Source organism: Onychomys torridus, chromosome 3, assembly GCF_903995425.1.
Source record: "Onychomys torridus chromosome 3, mOncTor1.1, whole genome shotgun sequence".
NCBI lineage: Eukaryota > Metazoa > Chordata > Mammalia > Rodentia > Cricetidae > Onychomys > Onychomys torridus.
The window spans coordinates 108,396,846-108,416,433 of record NC_050445.1 but is presented as its reverse complement, the minus strand read 5'-3'; the positions used below and the strand labels follow the sequence as shown (position 1 = coordinate 108,416,433).

At 49.8% G+C, this 19,588-nt stretch overlaps 2 protein-coding genes across 15 annotated transcripts in view; one reads left to right on the top strand and one right to left on the bottom strand.

Annotated features, from left to right (window-relative positions):
• Slc41a3 (solute carrier family 41 member 3) overlaps positions 1 to 1,736 on the top strand; it is a 53,659-nt gene extending 51,923 nt beyond the window's left edge. For 2 of the 4 annotated variants that reach the window (XM_036181465.1, XM_036181467.1), the window contains one exon: positions 864 to 1,736. In XM_036181465.1, coding sequence (XP_036037358.1) covers positions 864 to 1,076 — 213 coding nt within the window. In that variant the 3' untranslated portion in view covers positions 1,077 to 1,736. The remainder of the gene's footprint in view (positions 1 to 863) is intronic. The other 2 variants (XM_036181466.1, XM_036181468.1) reach the window with 1 other exon arrangement.
• A 14,113-nt stretch (positions 1,737 to 15,849) lies between these two features.
• Iqsec1 (IQ motif and Sec7 domain ArfGEF 1) overlaps positions 15,850 to 19,588 on the bottom strand; it is a 334,707-nt gene continuing 330,968 nt past the window's right edge. For 7 of the 11 annotated variants that reach the window (XM_036182936.1, XM_036182937.1, XM_036182938.1 and 4 more), the window contains 2 exons: positions 19,517 to 19,566; positions 16,474 to 18,471 (listed from right to left, as the gene is read on the bottom strand). In XM_036182936.1, the coding sequence (XP_036038829.1) occupies positions 17,971 to 18,471; positions 19,517 to 19,566 (551 nt within the window). In that variant the 3' untranslated portion in view covers positions 16,474 to 17,970. Of the gene's footprint in view, positions 18,472 to 19,516; positions 19,567 to 19,588 lie in introns of all 11 variants that reach the window. The other 4 variants (XM_036182943.1, XM_036182945.1, XM_036182942.1 and 1 more) reach the window with 3 other exon arrangements.

Genomic DNA, 19,588 nt, shown 5'->3' with positions numbered 1-19,588 from the left:
CCCACAGTGACGATGCCATGTGGACTGCTCCTTGGAAGCTTCTAGAAGGGCTCACCTAACCTCTTGAGGGGGGAGGGGTTCAAGCAGAGAGGGTCCTTGTTGGTAAGTAGCAGCAGGTCCCTGTGGCACTTCAGAGGCCAGGGCAGGACCCAAGCACAAGGAAGGGCATATGATGGTTGAGTTCAGAACCTGCTGCAGACCGCACCCCACCCTCTTCTGTGTTGCTGAGTAACTGACCAACAAAGAGGTTGATTTGCTCGCACTTGAAGCTGCTGAGGGTCCAACCAGCATGTGTCAGGTATAAAAGAAGACAGGGAGCCAGCTGTGAGCAGAGGGGGCCTGGGTGTGTGAGGAAGCCAGTCAGCAGTAGTGGCCAGGAGCTGTGGCCCAGCAGCAGTGGCCGGCAGCAATGGGCAGCAGCAGTGGCCAGCAGCAATGGGCAGCAGCAGTGGCCCAGAAGCAGTAGCCAGCAGCAGTGGTCCAGCCTTGTTCTTTAACAACCTGTTTTAAGAATCTATTCAGACCCAGGGGACCTAGTCCACTCCCTTAAGAAGTATTGGTCCATTTATAACCTTACCATTTCTCACTAGACCTCAGCTTAGAAGGTCACACACACACACACACACACACACACACACACCTTACCACCACCACAGTGGGTCCCCCCCCCCTTCTCAATGCCACCACAGTGAGAACCAAACTTCCAGCACATGTCCAAGACACTCAGGTCCCAAGCAAAGCCGGAGAAAGGGAACTGGCTGGGGTTGACTTGTCAACCTTGGTAGCATCCTCCAAAGCCAGCTGGTGCTTTTGGTTGTCCTTGGGCCTCTGACTTGTCTTTTACATCTCTGCTCTTCTGGCAGGTGGTGATCCTGCTGTACCTGGCAGAAGTGATGGTCCGGCTGACCTGGCACCAGGCTCTGGATCCCGACAACCACTGTATCCCCTACCTCACGGGCCTGGGGGACCTGCTGGGCACTAGCCTTCTGGCACTGTGCTTCCTCCTGGACTGGCTGCTGACGGGCAGAGCTGACCTTGCAGAGCTGGTTTCAGAGCTGGTTTCTGTGCCTCCCTGACTGAGACTGCCACCTGCAGGTCTCCATGGGACTTTCCCTCATGTCCTCAGTGTCCAGCAGGCTGTTCTCCTGCCGTGGCCTCAAGCTGCTAGATATCTGCCTGGGCAGTGGCCTCATCAGTCTGCCAAGGAGACATGCACACACCTTGATTCTGAAGTTGGTAGCTGAGCCCGAGGTGCAACCCTGACATCATGAGTTCTGCTTGCAAGTGTGACTGAGTATGTGTGCCTAGCGTGTGTGTGTGACTGAGTATGTGTGCCTAGCGTGTGTGTGTGTGTGTGTGTGTGTGTGTGTGTGTGTGTGTGTGTATCTAGGGCAGGCTGTTCTAACCTGAAGATGCTGAGGAAGGAGCCTGTCACTGCAACCTGAATCGAGTGGAGCAGGATGGAACTCGTCCTGTGTCCCCAGGACTACCCATGCCTTGACTTTGCTGCCATCACTGGGCTCAGCTCCCTGGACCCACACTACTAGTGCCCTGGGCCCAGTGACCATGCACTTTCACCCCAGGCAGGCCCTGCGTAGTACCCTCATCTACCCCAGCGTCTAACCTCGTGGCTGCTTTCTTTTTATTTCCCCCTTTCTCTGTTTTATAGCAGAACCCTCTGTTTAGGTTCTGGTGATCAAGAGTCATATATATAATAAAGCATAGCTGACATTGTACTTGGTGGTCTGTGTCCTTCAAGGTGGTCAGGGAGGTGGTGAGGCTCGGTCTCCAAGCAGTAGATGACGTTTCTCCAGAGCAGTGTGTCTCATGGTGTGGCTGAGTGTACATATCACCTGGAAACCTGTGTGTATAGTCCTATTCTTCCTCTGCCTGCCCGGGCAGCTCCCTGCTGGTTAGCAGGCATCAGCTGAGCCTTCATGTTGGGGACTCATTGTCCAGAATGTCACTCCTCTTTTTCTGATTGACATATGTATGTGTATTTCTGAGGTATAATGTGATATTTTGATTCGTGTCATCTTTTTATGGTTTATTATTTATATGTATGGGTGTTTGTCTGCATATATGCAGAACCCATAGAGACCAGAGGAGGCCATCAGATTCCCTGGAACTGGAGTCACAGGTGGTTTTGAGTTACCACGCAGATGCTGAGAGCCAAATTGGTGTCTTCTGCAAGAGCCGTAAGTGCTCTTCACCTCCGAGCCGTCTCTCCAGGTCTTCCAGTCATCTTGTTGGTGAAGCGTGTTTACTTCGTTTCCTAGGTCCGAAGGCATGTGTAGGTAAGGCTTGTTTTCCCTCCCCCAGCAGATGTTACTGTGGCTCCTCTGTGCCAGATGGTGTGTCCCAGGTGGACATGATGCCCAGGCTGGGAGAATGTGAGCAGCTCAGGGAATGCTGGGAATGCAGGAGGAAGCACTGGGCTGAGCATGTGGGAGGGGAGATGGCAAGTGGGTGTGGTGGACAGGGCCAAACCCTGGAGCTTGGCTCGCTCAACTTTTGAAGCTTTGGTTGTCTGACATGCAGTCAGATGTTGTGGAAAAGAATCACGCCCTTTCTGGTGACAATGCCAGCTGCAGGTGGTGCTATGTTTGGTGCCTCTCCTGGATTTGCAGAGCACACATCTTAGGTGGAATAGTTTCACCAGGCTGAGAAAGCTACAGCCAGACCAGACTGTCAGCAGAACCCAGACAGCAACCATGGCCTTCCCTTGGTGTGAATAAGACTTGGGGGGTCTCTTCTGGGTCTAGCCAGTTGTCCAGATCAGTGGTCTCAATTTGTGGATCATGACCCCTTTGGGGTTGCATATCAAATATCCTGGAATATTTATATTACAATTCAAAACTAGCAAAATTACAGTTATAAAACAGTAATGAAATAATTTTATGGTTGGGGGTCACCACAACATGAACTGTATTAAAGGGCTGCAGCATTAGGAAGGTTGAGAACCACTGTTCTAGACACTGTTTTCACTACTTGCCATGATCCAATTGAGAAAAGTTCTTTCTGTTTCAGAGAGCAAGAAAGTCCAAAGCTGGTATTTTTGAATCCTAGCAGCTCCTGAGGCAACCCCTTAGTGGTCTTCCACATTTCCAGCTTGCCTCAAGTGCTGAATGACTCTTGAACAGTCTACACTGAATTCTTCGGTGACTTTTCCTGTAGTTGTAGGAGAATCTACTTTGATGGTTGCTCTGGGTTGGTCACCAATGTGGCCCAACCTTTGCTCCTCATCTTTAAGGCTCCCATTTCCCTGCAGAGCTGCTTGGCCACTACATTGTGCATCCTCAGAAGTTCCTGGGCAAAGGGCATTGGTGTTGTAAGTTAATCCTATCCTTATGACTCATTCTGAATTTGAATAAGAAAATTTCACAGATTTGCTTTGTGTCTAACATTATCTCCATAATCTAAAATAAATAAAATAAATTATCTTAATTACTTTTAAATTGCTGTGATAAGATACCATGACCAAGGCAACTTAAGAGTTTATTTGGGGCTTACAGTTTTAGTGGGTTAAAGTCCATGACCATTAGGGCAGGTGGCATAGCAGCAGGCATGGTGATGTAGCAGTATGTGAGAGCATACATTTTGATCCAAGAACAAGAGACAGAATTGATTGGGAATGGCATGGGCTTTTGAAACCCCAGTGACACACCTCCTCCAACAAGGCCACACCTCCTAATCCTTCCCAAACAGTTCCACCAACTGGTGACCATGCATTCAAATATATGAACCTATGGGGGCCATTCTCATTCAAATCACCACCCAATAAACCATTAGCAAAAAAAGAGAATGCATATTAAAATGTGATACAGCCACATTTATTAAGAAAGGATGGTCATCAGTGTCTGGTGTTCCTGGGATTGAAAGACCCAGATTCTTCAAGGTGTCTGCTGACTTTGGGAACTGGGATCTTGGGTGAGGAGTGCTGAGTCTGACAGGCCAGAGGCAAATGGGAGGGGTGGGGAAGGGGCCTGAGCTGGACCTTAGGGACACGGAGTAGCAGCCAGCAATTGGCTCTCCCAGAAGATAACAGGAGAAGAACTAAGGCCATGAAACCCTGTCCCCTTCTGGACCAGTGCTCAACCCTGCTGGAGCCGAGTTGGGACACGTGAGGAAACACCCTCCAGAGACTCAGCTGTAGTTCTGCCTGGTGCTGTGACTGCTCGAGGTCTTTGTTTACAAAGTTGGATATTTTGTCCTCGTTGAGACAGTCTTACCTGGTAAAAAGAAAAAAAGGGGGGGGGGGTCAGGGAAATGGCTCACTGGATAAAGGTGCCTGCAACCAAGCCTGACAACCAGAGTTCATTCTTTGGACCCATATAGTAGGAAAGAACCATCTCCCACAAGTTCTCTGACCTGCACAGAAGCACTGCACCTCCTTTTTTATTTTTTAAATTCTTTTTTAAAGATTGTATTATTTATTTATGTATATGAGTGCTTTATTTGCATATACAACTTTATGCCAGAAGAGGGCATCAGATCCCACTAGAGATGTTTGTGAGCCACCATGTGGTTGCTGGGAGTTGAACTCAGGACCTCTGGAAGAGCAGGCAGTGCTCTTAACCACTGAGCCATCTCTCCAGCCCCCTATACTCCCTTTAAATAAATAGATGTACCCTAATATATATATTTTAAAAGGCAGGAGATAAAACTCAGCTTGCTTAGCATGTGTGAAATGTTAGCTTCTTTCCCTAGTTCTGCTAAAATAAAGCCCAGAGCCAAGTTTCTTATAAGCAGGACAGCTGAATCCATCTTGTTAATTCCTCCCTCTGCCCCAGCCTGGCTTTTATTAGCATGTGGTTATTCTGCTGCAGATATTTGTTTAGATAAACTTCATCTTCTAGCTCTTGGTCATTGTGCTGGCCAATTTAATATCCGCTTGACACAAGCTGGAGTCCCATGAGAAGAGGGAAACTCAATCGAGAAAATGTCACACCAAGATTTGGTACATTGTCTTGACTGATAATTGATGTGGGATGGCCCAACTCACTGTGGGAGGGGTCAGCCCTTGGCTGGTGGCCCTATGTGTTATAAGAAAGCAGGTTGAGCAAGCCAGTAAGCAAGTAACAGAAATCCTAAGATAGAAATGGTTACCAGGTCATGGGGCATTGCTGTGACAAACCTGACTGTGTTTTTTTTTGTTTTTTTTTTTTCTCTTTTTTTCCTTAGCACTATGGTGGCATTGAACTTTGAGCTGGAAAAGCCATTGAGTGTTGAGAGCTCAGTGGGCTGTTCTGTGGGAGCTTGGAAGATCAGAATGCAGAGAGCAGCGCAGATGATAGAAGTCTGGCTTGTGAGGTGTCACAGGGAAGTTTGAGAGTTTTTCAAAGGCTTTATCATGTGATTTTTCTTTTTAATTAAGAATTTGAAGTTTTGGTTGTCTGGGGCTGAAGACCATAATTAACAAGAAACTTACATTACACTGAAACTTTTGCTTTACTGGGACAATTGATGCTGGTCAGCTAGGGCTGAAGAATCTGCTGTGGTTAAGATGAGACCAGCATCACCAAGGACTGTAAATCTGGGAGTAATTTCTCAGGGTCAGCACACAGAAGCTGTGGTTGGGGGATGGGGGTGGGGGACCAAGGCTACCTGGTATTGGTGATGTGTAGGAATTGCTCAGGTGGTACTGGTTTTGAAGGCATGAAGGAGTCATGGAGAGCAGCTAGGCTTGGCATCATGCAAGGCTGGAGGAGGCCACTGGTGAATGTGTAGCCTCAGTAGCAGGGACAATCCCAGGATTGAAAGCCTTGGCATCATGGAGCAGGGTCAGTCGCTGAAGGGAGCCCAGAAGAGGTTACTGGTGAAGGTAAAGCCAACTTGTAGGTGGGGCTCAAGCATTTTGAGATGCTAGTTCTGTGAAACAACTGCCTAGGACAGCAGCAGCTGTGCTGGAGCCGACCCAGGCTCTTGAGACAATCTGTGTATTTGGTGGCAAGAGCTCTGGAGCCTAGAGATGGGGGTCCTTCCATCCGCCACTGGGCTTTACACCGCTGGATTCTGGGTGCTTTGATCTGATTGTTTCCCAGCTTAGAGTAAGAAAGTAACTTATTTTTTATTTTACAGAAGCCCACAGCTAAGACACTTTGAACCTTTAAAGTACTTTTGGATATTTTAAAGACTGGATGTTTAAAGTGTTTGAATTTTTAAAGACTAGGACTTTTAAAGGTTGGAATATTTTATATTGTGATAGTAATGTTAATAGGTACTCTTGGGGACAATTGATAAAGAAAAGGTTCTGGTTGAACAGTTATATGTTTGTGTGTCTAGCTGACAAAGGGTCAATCGTGCTGTCTAGTTTATTGTATCAACTTGATACGAACTGAGTCATTTGGGAAAAGGGAACCTTAATTGAGAAAATGCCCCAGTCTGATTGGCCTGTGGGCAAGCCTGTGGTACATCTTGTTTGATGATGTGTATGGTCCAGATCATTGTGGGTGGAGTTACTCCTGTGCCTGTGGTCCTGGATGGTATAAGAAAGCAGGCTGAGCTGGGCAGTGGTGGCACACGCCTTTAATCCCAGCACTCGGGAGGCAGAGGCAGGTGGATCTCTGTGAGTTTGAGGCCAGCCTGGTCTATAGAGTAGGTTCCAGGACAGGTGCAAAGCTACACAGAGAAACCCTGTCTCAAAAAAAAAAAAAAAAGAAAAGAAAAGAAAGAAAAAAAAGAAGAAAGGAAGGAAGGAAGGAAGGAAGGAAGAAAGAAAGAAAGAAAGAAAGAAAGAAAGAAAGAAAGAAAGAAAGAAAGAAAGAAAGAAAGAAAGAAAAGAAAGCAGGCTGAGTAGGTCACAAGGAGCAAGCCAGTAAGCAGTGTTCCTCCATGGCTTTTGCATCAGTTCCTGTCTCTAGATTCCTGTCTTGAGCCCTGCCCTGACTTACCTGGATGATGGACCACAAGCTGTAAATGAAATAACATCCCCTCACTCCAGTTGCTTTTGGTCTTGGTGTTTCGTCACAGCAACAGAAACTCTAAGACACTTATCTCATTTGGTCTTTGTTCGCTCTTTCCTGTTGTGTTAGTTACTCCTGTTGCTGTGAGGAAAATACCCTGAGGCAATTTACAGAGGAAAGAGCTTATTAAGGTTTATGGAGCAAGACAGAGCCCACACTGGTGGGGGTGGGGGTAAGCATGGCAGCAGGCTGCAGGCATGGCTCTGGAACAGAAAGCTGAGAGCTGGCATCCTCAACAAACAGGAAGCGGAGAGCTTCAGAAGGCTTGTAAGGCTTTGCTATTATGTTTCTTGTTGACTGGGATACAATGTACATACCATAGAACTTGCAGTCACGAGAGGGCAGTTCCCTGGCTGTAGGCATTTGACAGTCACTCTACTGTTGTGTGATATTTTGTCTGTGTTCTGACAAAGCCTGACTAGGGATCAGAGGGTGGAGCTAGCCACTAGTTAACCACAGAGGCCAGGCAGTGGTGATGCGCACCTTTGATCCCAGCACTTGGTAGGAAGAAGCAGGAAGATCAGGAGTTCAAGGCTTCCCTGAGCTACACAAGACCAAACCAGCCTAAAAGAGAAACCTAGCTGATTGTGGTGGTGCACGCCTTGAATCCCAGCTCTAGGGAGGTGGAGACGGGAATATAAGGTGGGTGGAGACAGGATCTCGGCACCCCGTTCAGCCTGAGGATCTGCAGAGGGAAGAAGTTTCTAGTGGCTGCTGCTCTCCTTCTCTGATCTTCAGGCAAGCTTTATTTGCCAGAACACAAACAAAATATCATACACCACTCTACTCTCCACCTCACCACCCCCACTACCCACCTCTTCCACTTCCCCACTATCTACTCCCATTGCCCACACTGTCTACCATCACCATCCATTCCCTCCATCCACCCCTATCATCTCCCCAACATCCACTATAACCCACCCCCTCCAACCCTCACCGTCCACCCTCCACCATCTACCTCCACCCTTGTATACCCCCTACCTGGTCCCATCCATGTCCAGAAATTTTTCATGTGTTTAAGAGATGGCCTCATTTCTGGAGGAACTTTTAAAACAGAAGATTCCTTGGTTACTGTGCAGCTCCTGGGCCTGGCTGTCTCGGCACCTGTCACTCTCCACTTTCAAGTTGCAGCTCTGCCTGGACAGGCAGCCTTGCCTTTGGTGTCTTCGAAGGCCTCAGTCAGGCTTCTCTGGTGACATTTATTTCTCTTTTAAGTCGGCTCCAGCTTTTCATGGCTGTGCCCAGCTGCTTGTGTTCTGTCTCAGTTCCCTGTATGATGCCGGGGAAACTGGCTGTTCTGTGCTGATGGTGTGTTGTGTATTTTTGGCTTGCGGTTCTCTGAGCTTCTGAGCTCTGTGGGTTCATGCTGTGTGGGCTTCAATAAATCACACGTACACCCATGCAGTGAAATACTGAACACACAGACCAGTGAGTGTTCACACCTCTACAGTAAGGAGGAACTGGGGATCATCACAGGTGGACACAGAGGAGAGAACACACCCCATGAATTTATTTATATACAACATAAAGTACAAATGGCTGTCCTGCCTGTTGGAGGCTCACAGAGGCCTAGCAATAGGACAGACAGGCTCATCACAAGCACAGGAGGTCTCTGGTGGAAAGGGGGAAATTTTCTTCCCAAACATGGTAGTTTGGTGTGTTGTTTTAAGTCTGGAACTGTAATATTGCCCATTGGCATTCTTAGGAGTTTGCACAGCCAGCCAGCAGGGGGAGCTCTTCTTGCTGCTGTGGCTGGCTGGCCTTGTCCACAGACTAAATGCCTGAGGCTGGCCCTGCAGGCTGTCTGGTAAGTGCCAGCTGGTCCAGGTGGGCACAACAGTGGAACTGGAAGGCAGGGTATCAGTCTTTAGTATTGAATCCTTTGGGTCTCTTTTGTGTGAGTGTATGTGTGTGAGTGTGCATGTGTGTGAGTGTGCATGTGTGTGCGCTTCTCTCCTCATCTGTGCTCTTACTGCTCAGCTACAGTGTCTTTTTTCTCTACTTTCAAAGAACTAGGTTTTGGCTGATGATGTTTCTTTTTAATTAGAGAGAGAGAGAGAGAGAGAGAGAGAGAGAGAGAGAGAGAGAGAGAGAGAGAGAGAGAGCGAGCGCATCACAGTGTGCAGATCAGAGAACAGCGTTCAGGAGCTATTTCTCTCCTACTATATGGGTCCTGGGATGGAACTTGGCATCAGGCTTGGCAAACAAGCTCCCACCAAGCTATCCTGCCAACCCTGGATGGCATGATTTTAAAACCGATTCTACCATTTCACTATTTACTCAACTTATAATTTAATTGGCAATGACATTTCTAATGTAAGGGATGCCTCGATCTAGTTTGATCGACTTGTGACTACGATGTTCGAATGGTCTTAACGTTAGGAGCTGTTGACCTAAGCTGTTGACCTTTCCTTTGTGAACTGACATGGGGCCCGTCTTCACCCACCTTCCCTGTGCCTGAAGCTGAGGCTCGGTGGCCTGGTAGGACCTTGCAATGATGTGCCATGAGTTCTGCTTTCCAAAGGTGGCCACTGCACTGCTGGATTCCTAGATGATCCTGAGTGTTCCATCTTCATTGAGAATTTAGTTTGCACTATAAATCACGTGATTTTGCATCTTGTTTTTGAGACTGCTTTTCCCATCATTAGACACCAAGATGTAACTCCTGCCCTGCCTTTGCCTGTGTGTGTGGGTGAGCTCATGGATACCCTTATCCTTATGTTTATCAAGCCTTTCTACAGGCCATCTTATGTGTGCCTCAGAATAGGGACAGAGCTGTCCAGGTCTCGCTCTCTGATCCAGCACAGCCTGACTGCAGTTCCAATCCACATCTGCCATGACTTCATGGAAGGCTGGGTGAGTGCTCCAACCTTGACTTCAGGATGGGACCACAGTTTCAATGTGGCCACAGGAATTTAAAAAAAAAAAAAAAAGACTCAGAAACTCTGCATAGGAATTTTGAATGGAAAGGCATGATGGAGGTCTCACTGTGCTATTGATAGCCAACAGAATATGCCCCAAACAGGTCCTTGCTCAAAGAAGATTCCCATCCAAACCTGCTGAACTCTAATCAGCCTACTGGTACATGGCTTGGAAACAAACACATGCTTATTGTGTATTGTGTATGTTGCATGCACTAACACTCCCCCCCACACACACACGTGTGTGTAGAGAAGTCAAGTAACACAGGTGTCATTTCTTAGATATCATCCACCTTGTTTTTGAGGTCTCCCCCTGTCCAGAAACTCACCAAATAGCCAAGTCCGCTGTTCAGTGACCCCCAGGGACCTATGTCTCAGCTTCCCCAGCACATACTCCCAAGCCTAGGTTTTTTGAGGGTTCTGGGTATTGAACTCATATCTGCAATGCTTGTAGCAAGCACTTTCCTGGCTGGTCATCTCCTGACCCAAGTGCTCTTGTTAAATGTCACTGAGTTTGATCAGAATTACTATGGCAAATGATGGCAACATACAAGCCAATCTCACAGTATTTTCCTTTTGACGGAAGAGTTGAGCATGTTCCCACTCAGATGTAGCAGCTCTGCTGCTGTTTTGAGCTGTGCATTTATACCACTCTTTTGTCTTACAGTGTGTCCTGGTCTCTGCTGCCTGAAGAGATAGGTGGCAGGGGATTTATTAAAGGAATTGGTTTATGATGCTGGCGGGGGAGGGGAGAGGAGCTGTGACATCCCATGGTGTGCCATGTGCAGACTGGAGACCTGGAACCATGTAAATCACATGCCTGAGACCATGGGGAGCCTGAGGTGTGACCTGTGCTCTTGAGCCAAAGATTGGATGTGTCTCCTAAGATCTGGAATTCCAGATACAAATATCAGGAGTCTGTATGAGGGCAGGACATATGTGCTCCAAATGAAGCCAGAGTCAGAGTGTGGTCAGTCATCTGCTCTGTGTGGGCTCTGCTCCACCCAGGATTGCCCAAAGATTGTTGATGGATCCTTGTCAGATCTGTTACACGTTGTCACCAGGTCAAATGTTGGTTTCTCCCTGAGACCCCTCTCAGGCCACCCAGGAAAAGTGAACGCAGTCATGTGGGTACTCCTCGGCCAGGTCAAACCAACACCCCAATCACCTATCACAGGAGGTCATCGTGAGTGTGTTGTCTGCCTGTAGTTCCCTTACTCTGTTCCTTAGCCTCACAATGCCGGTCTGTCATCACTTGGTGGTCCAGGTGATGGCGTCTTTATCGGCAAAGGTCAATGATTTTATAGCTTCCTCTTGCAGTCTCGTGAGATGACCCGTCAGGACAGTGATTGCCCTTCAGCTTTATGGCTTCACTCTAGCTCACTCTTCCTAGGCTCTCCCTCAGGGACTCCAGCCTGCTGCTGTGCTCTGAGCAGGCTGCTCCCTTTAGCGCCGCTCTCTTAGATCCTTTCAACTTAACTCTTTCCCTTGGTGACAGGTTTTACTGTCCTGAGGTGACTGCATTTTTCTTACCTTGAGCGCCTGTCTGCTTCTGCTATGTGACTGGTTTTGTATCCTTGATGGTTTGTTTACTAATGCTTCATAATGGGAAGTGCTTTACTGACTTTTTCTGTTGCTGTGATAGAACACTGTGACTGAAAGCAACTTTAGGGGAAAGTTTATTTCAGCTTACACTTCTGGATGCTAGCCCATCACTGAGGGGAGGAGCTCAAGGAAGTAACCTGAAGCAGAAACCAGGGAGGAATGCCTTTTAAGCTGCTCCCTGAGTTGACTCTGCTTCCACCCAGCTTTCTTATTCAGCCCAGGGCCATTGACTTAGGGATGGTGCCACCCACAGTGGGCTGGACCCTCCCGTATCAATCACCCATCAACAGTCTCTCACAGGCATGGCCACAGGCAAGTCTGACCCAGGCAATTCCTCAAATAAGATTCCCTCTTCTAGGTGACTCTAGGTTGTCACACTGATAATAAAAGCCACATGGGTAGATTGTCTTACAGTTAGTTACCCTTGGCTTCTTTGTGCATCTGGAGTATGTACATGTTCATGTGGAGTCTAGAGGTCATCATTCAGGGTCTTCCTCCACTGAACATGGTGCTCACTGATTTGGCCAGGCTAGCTGGCCTGTGTGTCCCTTCCCTTGCAATGCTGGGCAGATGAATGTCCCTATGCCCAGCTTTCACATGATTGCTGGGGATTTGAACTGAGGTCCTACATGTTTGTATAGTGAGCACTTTGCTGAAAGCATCTGCCCAGCTCCCTGCCTTGGACTTTTGCACCTGTTTGTGTTCATGTGTTTCTTGGGGTTTGTAACCAGGCAGTGAGTGCACTACTATAATAAAGCTTGCTTGTGGAGGTCTGAGTCTCCATTGTTACAGCCTCCTGATGAGGGTCCTTTCTCAGCATCTGTGTTGGTGGCTGAGGCCACTGGCATTCTCCCACTGAGTCTTCTGACAGCATTGTGCTATGGGGCTCATCCTGACTCTGTTGGCCTTGGGGGACTGTCTTCCCACTGACCTATGATACTTGTGGCTTCTGCTTTACTGAGTGTTGTGCACAGCCAAGCTGCACATGGAGTTGCCTGTTGTTTTCTCTAGAGTAGTTTTCAAAGGCTATGGGGGAAAGGAGGTCTCTGTTGCCTGTTGTTTTAATGTACTATGCTATCTTCCTGGCATCTCTGAAGGCAATTTGTGGTAACTGCACTGAGCCCATCTTTCTGACTTAAGTGGGATGTCTCTGGCTTTCAGATTGGTTTTGTATTTTATTTTTAGTTGTGAGCCTAGCCTTTAACGGCTGAGCCATCTCTCCAGCCTTTGTATTTTATTTTAAAGACAGAATCTTACAATGTAGTCCTGGAACTTTCTATGTTGCCCAAGCTAGCCTTGAACCTGTGGCAATTCTCCTGCCTTGGCCTGTCAAGCACTGAGATTACAGGAGTGCACAGCTATGCTTGGCCTTGGCTTGTCTTTTTGAGATACTTGCTACTGTAGCCTGTGGTTATACATTGTGTACCCTAATAAAAATTGCCTGAAGATCAGAGGGCAGAACAAGCTACTAGATTAAACATAGAGGCCAGGTAGTGGTGGCACACACCTTTAATCCTAGTACTTGGGAGGCAGAGAGCTGTCTGGATCTCTGTGAATACAAAGCCATCGTGGACTACGAGATTGACTCAGTCTAGGAGAGAAACAGAGCTAGGCAGTGGTGACACACACCTTTAATCCCAGTACTTAAGATCTCACACCTTTAATCCCAGTGTGTGGGAAGTCACACATACCTTTAACCCCGGGAAGTGATGTCTCGGCGAGAAAGGTATGTAAAGCGTGAGGAGACAGGAACTAAAGGCTTTTCGGCTGAAGAGCCCCTTTCAGCTAGAGGCTTTTTTGGCTGAAGCCTTTTCGGCTGAGGAAGCTCATTTGGCTAGAGGCCTATTGGCTGAAGCTTTTTCAGGCTGAGGAGTCTTAGCGTTAAGACGTGGCAGTGGTTTGTTCCTTTGTCTCTCTGATCTTCAGGTAAATTTTATTAGTGTATACAATATATCACCACATTAGCCCAGGCTGACCCTGAATTCATCAGGTCAATCCTCCGGCCTTAGCCTCTTGAGTTCCAGGATTACACACTTGCGTCACCATGCCTGGCTATCTTTCCAATTTAAATGGCAGTTTTTCTCCCCATGACCCTGGTCATATTGCTTTAGCAGGGATAGAGGGAAGAAAAGCTTTCTCTAAAAGCCTTACAGACATGAAGTTACACTAGAGGTGAAGTGGGCGACCTTCACAGTACATGATGTACTTGCTGGCAAGGAACACCATTTTGGAGTTAAGAGGCTTTATGATATGGCCTAGGGAGAGCAGGAAGAGATGGGCCAACCTTGGCCTTCAAGGGCACCTCACAGCTTCATGAAGACTGGCCTGGGAAGGAGTCTTCAGAGAGGAAGGGCCTGAGGATCACTGGGCCATGCTGAGTTCTAGGAAGGGAGGTGTAGGCACCAGAGCTGTTGAAGCCAGCAGGTGAGGACCGCATACCTCTGGGGCTGAGTGGCTGTGGGGGCCTATACACAGCCTGCAGGGATCAGATGCTCAAGGGACAAATCCTTGCCCCGGGTCTTCTATGTCTCCCTAGCCAGGCTTCACACTTTGAGTCAAAGGGTGGGCACACTGTTAATGGTGAGTTTGATGAAGGACAGGCACATTCCGAGCCCAGCTGCTAGTGGTATCAACCCAACACCGCCATCTCCCAACATCAGCTCATTTTCAGGGACGTTTTGTCCAGTCCAGCTCCAGGCTGTCTACAGGTAACAGTCAGACACAGCCCTTGTCTCCAAGGGAGACAAATGGTCCAGCCTTGGGAAGACTGCTCTGTAGTCAGCCGTGCCAGAGATCCTAGGCTGTAGCCTGAAAGGATCAGGTCTACCCTGGGAGAGGACATGAATAGCCTGGAGCAGATGGATACCCTGCCATGGAGGACACGGACTGCACAGATCACGGTGCTCACTTCCATGTGGAGGAGTGTGGTGGTCTTGAAGGAGACCAGCAGAGGGTCCTCTGGGAATGCACTACAGGGAACTGGACCTTCACTGGGAGGTGTATTATGTCGAGATAGCCCGGGCCAGGAAATGAGAACCCACACAAACCAGCTTCACACATCACATTAATCAACATGGAGGTTGGGCAGAGTTCACCTTGGGTCATGGTTAAATACCTGAGGACTAAGCTTCTTGGATTTTTCTTACTCTTTCCCCATATGTTGCTCTCAGCTCCTGGTACTTCCTAGTACCTGTCCCCTCTGTAGCTCAGTGAAAGCCCCGAGCCCCAGCGTTCACCGAGACAGACATTGCTCCACACTCCTGGCCCCTCATTTAAGTCTCCCCATAGCACCCTCAATCGGGGTTAGTCAGGGGTCTTTGGGGAAGCTGTGTCCAGACAGGACAAACTTGGTCATGTCACCTGGAGACCAGAGTGGAAGGATCAAGCTAGGCACAGGATTTATGGGATCATCCCGAAGGACCCAGGTTCAGCTGTACCTTGGCTGGGCTCTCCTCACAGTGCGGTCAGCCCCTCCCCCACCACGTAGGGTGGCTCTCGGGTCTCTGAACAGCACAAGTGCAAACCCTGATGCCTAATTCTTTAAAACACTCAGGAGGCCTTAAAATGTGCTAGAGAGCATGCTCCACACCAGGCGGCTGGGGACACTGATGGCACATTAAGGTGGACTTTATTTTCACATTACTATACAACTCACTTGGGAGCTTCAAAAAACACAAACCCACAACTTCCCTGTTGTCCCTGGAAAGCCCTTTGGGATGTTACCAGCTGCCTCCTGTTGGCTACCAGTTGCACAGATGACCAAAATAACCTGTGCCATTAGTGCAGGGCCCCCAGTGTCCTGACAGTGGTAAGCAGAGGTGTACTCAGAGGCCCTGCCTCTTCCCGTCTCCCTCTCCTCAGACAGGGACCACAGTGCCTCGAAGTCCTGACTGTATGCCAGGTACTATGGGACACCAGTATGCTAGTAGCTTGTGCTTTCCAAGCCAGTGCTGCTGTGTGACTTGCAGGTCCAGACACATCCCCTGAAGACACTTCTGTCTGTAAAACAACACAGGATCACAAGGTCGTATCACTCTGACCCAATAACCCCCAGAGTTGGAAACACAGAGAAAGACTGAGTATGCTTAGAAGCCTGGCCCCTAAAACCCACCCATTATCTTCAGCATGTCTCCAGGACACATGGAGGGTTGCAGAGAGGAGCCCAGAGGCCGGGCTAGCCAAGGAAGGGCAGGGGACTGGAGGGAGGGAGGCCCTGCCCCACCAGGTAAATTGGGCCTTCCTTCAGGTTTGTTCCTGAGTGGTGGCCCTTGGAAAAGAGTGAGAGTATATCTAATGGCCATGTCTCTTCCAGAACAATCTCAGGTTCATGGCTAACTTACCACTGGCTCAGAAGAGGGTGAAAAAAAGCCGGCATATTTAATGTCACCACTCCAACTACTCGCCCACAGTAACACTGGTGTATTTTGCAAATGTACAATACAGAGAGCATAACCCCACACAACTGGTGCCCGGTGACATGCAGCACAGTTCCCCTTCCTTGTCAGACAGTGTCCTTCAGCCGAGGACAGACAGTGCTTAGAGCCTAAGGAAAGCGTGGGACTCGGGGCACTGGGAAGCAGGTAGCTCCTCACCAGCTGGCCCCAGCCAGACACACTATGCTTATCAGTTCTCTTTCTGTGTGGATGAGAAGATGAGCCATGCCGACAGAGGATGGGGCAGGCAGGCCGAGTCACTGGGAGACAGAAGGCTGACCTCCACGTTGCAGGATTTGCTCTCTGCAGAGATACAAAGTGCTCAGTTTGCAGATCTGCTGGTATGTGACCTCGACGATGACAGGACAGGACAGGGATGAGAAGGGAAATGGGTGGCCCCAGCAGGCCAGCAGGGTGATGATGGGCCAGACTGCGCTCCTGATCTCTTGTGGTTGGGCAGGCCCGCTGGCTCACAAGGTCCTAGACGCAGCCCACGGTCAGGCGGCAGCTCCTTCCTTTCTGAAAGAGACTCCGCGCAGGCAGAGGCCACAGGCAGTCCTCAGGTCCTAGGCTTAGGAGCACAGCACTGGAGGCTGCGGTGGCTGGAAGGGCTGAAACTGTAAAGTACAGCCCGTGGGTGACTCAGGCACAGGAACGTGGGCAGCATGTGGCCCCAGGGGAGTGCATGGTGTCACACACGGAAGCGACAAGAACACAGCTGGAGCATGTGGGGCCTGGCAGCTCACCGGACCACGAGAGGCAGTGGGGGCTTCACCTGGCCAGGGCCAAGCACTCATTGGCTAGGCGCAGTGATGACAGAGGGGTCACGAGCACATGGCTGCATGGAATTACAGTGATCGCTGTTGCCACTCAGAACACAACACGGGACACACACACCGCCCTGGGCCGCCCAGCGCTCACGCCACCCGCCTGCTGGGGCTGGGAACTGGATGAGGGAGTTATGGCATTGGGTGGACGAAGATGAGTGGTCATCGTGTTAGGGATGGGTCCCTCTGCCATGGGTCCTGGGAGGATTGTGGGGGAGGGTGAGTGTGGCTCACCATGTACAGAGGGAAGGAATGTGGAGCATGGGAGTTCAAAGTTATGGCAGCCAGTATAAAGTGTCTAGGGATCTGTGGGGCTGAGGTCCTGAGACAGCCAGCTCTAGACTGGTTGCCCCAAGTGCTAGGGTAGAGGTGACTGCGCTTTGCCTAGTTGCTTACTGGAGATAACAGCAGTTATAATACTGGTTACTTAGAATAGTACTCTGTTAATAAAATAGGGGTCTATACAGAGCAGAGTAGGTATTAGACAGTCAGGTGCTGTGTTACTTGGCACAGTGAGTTATGAGCGTGTAAGGTTTCAGCCAAGCTAGAGGGAATTTCTTTGTATGAAAATATGGCAGGATCTGGGTTTGTTCTAGCAGGGTTTTTGGTCTACTCACACATCTATCTAGATTGACTTCCTGTCACTTATGTGGCAGTCTTTAGGAGGTCCCTAGTGCTAGCTTTGTGGATGAAATGCTTATCTTCCACACACAAACACTACCTATACAGTATGTATATATATATTTATATATTTATATATTTATATCATATAAAGTTTACTTACGTATTTTCATCACTCATATCAGGTCTACTTATTATTATTATTATTTTTTGCCCACTGCCAATAACAGAACAGTAACACAGCCCAATCTGGGGTTGGTTCTGTTGCATCTGACTTTTGTAGCTCGTATTTTCTTTGCTAGGGTGGGTTTTCAGATGTGTGTAGAGTGAGGGGCTGCGGGCTGACAAGGTGAAAGGCAGTTCCTCTTTTCCTTAGTCAGCGCTGTGTCAAGGCCAGTGGTGGCTGAGGCCCAACCTCGGGCGGAGGGAGGACTGGGTGTCAGGGCTAAGCCAGAGTGGGAGCTCTGCTCCGTGGAAGGCAAGCCCATGGCTCCCCTCTGGCTATGAGGGCAGAGGGAGTGGAAACAGTGGTGCCTTCGGCTGGTCTGAGGCTGGTGCCTGGTAGGCCTAGTGTGTGATAGGCGGCCGCCTAGGCTGTCTATACAACTGTGCTGATGCCACTGGGCTTGGCCTTGCTGCTGGTGGGGGGTGGTGGGGCAGGAGGTTGCCCATGGTGATGTGTTGCATGTCCCGCGTGACCAGGGTGAGCTGTGGGCAGAGGCGGGTGGCTGTGCGTATGGGCCACATATGGGGGGTGCCCCCCGTGTGGGCCATGATGGTACTGGTGGGTGTGCTGCAGGTGTGGGGGCGGGTGGTAGTGATGGTGGTGGTGATAGGGAGGTGGGTTCTGCTGCGCGTGGCAGTACTGTGCATGGTGCCCATGCAGAGGGCCCTCTGAGGGCCCAGGGTGATGGGCGTGAGGGGGTCCTGGGGGAGGGGCTGAGGGTGGGTGGGCCTGGGGAGGGGGCTTCCCTCTCCTGCTCCCAAACAAAGAACCCAGGAGAGAGGAGGAGTTAGGCACGGGCTGGGGGGGGCGAGATGGGCACTCTCGTGTTGAGGTCGCTCTCCGGCGCATGTGAGGACTGCTAATGATGGAGCCCTAAAAAGGAAATTCATAGAAACCAAAATTAAAAGATCTCAAAGCACACAGGCCAGACCAAGTTTTCCAAATTCAGAAGTCACCCACTGACTGCTGGGCCCGAGGATGGGAAGGATGCGGGCTCGGCCTGACAGCCACTGTGCGGGGGCAGCTTAAGGCTGGTCCTGATGGAGGTGAGGGGCATCTCCTTTCTGTGCAACAGCACAAGGATGCTTCTGCTCATGCTGTGCCGCTGCCAGAGTGAGACATCAGCCCACGTGACAGGGTAGGGTGTTAGGAGCATGTAAGGCCGAGGAGTGACGGTGAGCGTGGACAAGGATTGAACCTGGCTCCTGGGGCGCTGGGCCCACGGGGGTCCAGAGGTGACTGGGAAGGTGGTACCAGACAGGTAGGACCCTATAACCTTATCCTTGGGGGCGGGGGCATGGCCTAGGACTTTCCTCGCAGCTGCCTGTTACAAACCCAGGAGGAGTAAAAGGTTTGTAGGTCGAGTCAAGGTGTGGGCAGCAGGGAGCAATGGGGGATGAATGGAAGCTCATGAAATCCACACTGACTCTTCCTTTCTCTCAGAAACTCCTCCTGTGAGCTAGCTAAGCGATTCCATTGTGTCCTGACCCCAGACACACAGCCAATAAAACTCCAGGAAGGAAGCGATGGATGGCAGAGCGTAGGGACAGGCGAGTGGGGCTAACACATCCAACAGTGAGAGCTGAGGATGAATGAAGGGCGGGTGGCGCTTGCGCCCGGGGCGGGACCTGAAAGCCAGGACGTTCATCATGCTCAGGAACCACAGGGAAGAGGGGTTAAGTGGAAATGAGAACACAAAATCCACACCCTCCCTCTGCCCAACCCTTGGGTCAGAACAAGCAGTGAGAGGCATGGATGCTTCTAGGCAGAGAAGCTGCATGCAGGGCGGAGGCAGGCAGGGCGGGAGGGCCAAGTCTGTGTCTCTGCAGGAAGGGGAGGGAAGAGCAAAAAAAGACAACATAGAAACCAAGGGTGGGTGACACAGGATGGCCAGCTGGACGGGGTGCTTCCTACTTACTTCCACATTGCTCTCTAGCGATCCCGCACTGCTGCGACGCCCTCGCTTCCCTGCCCAGAACATGCAATACCA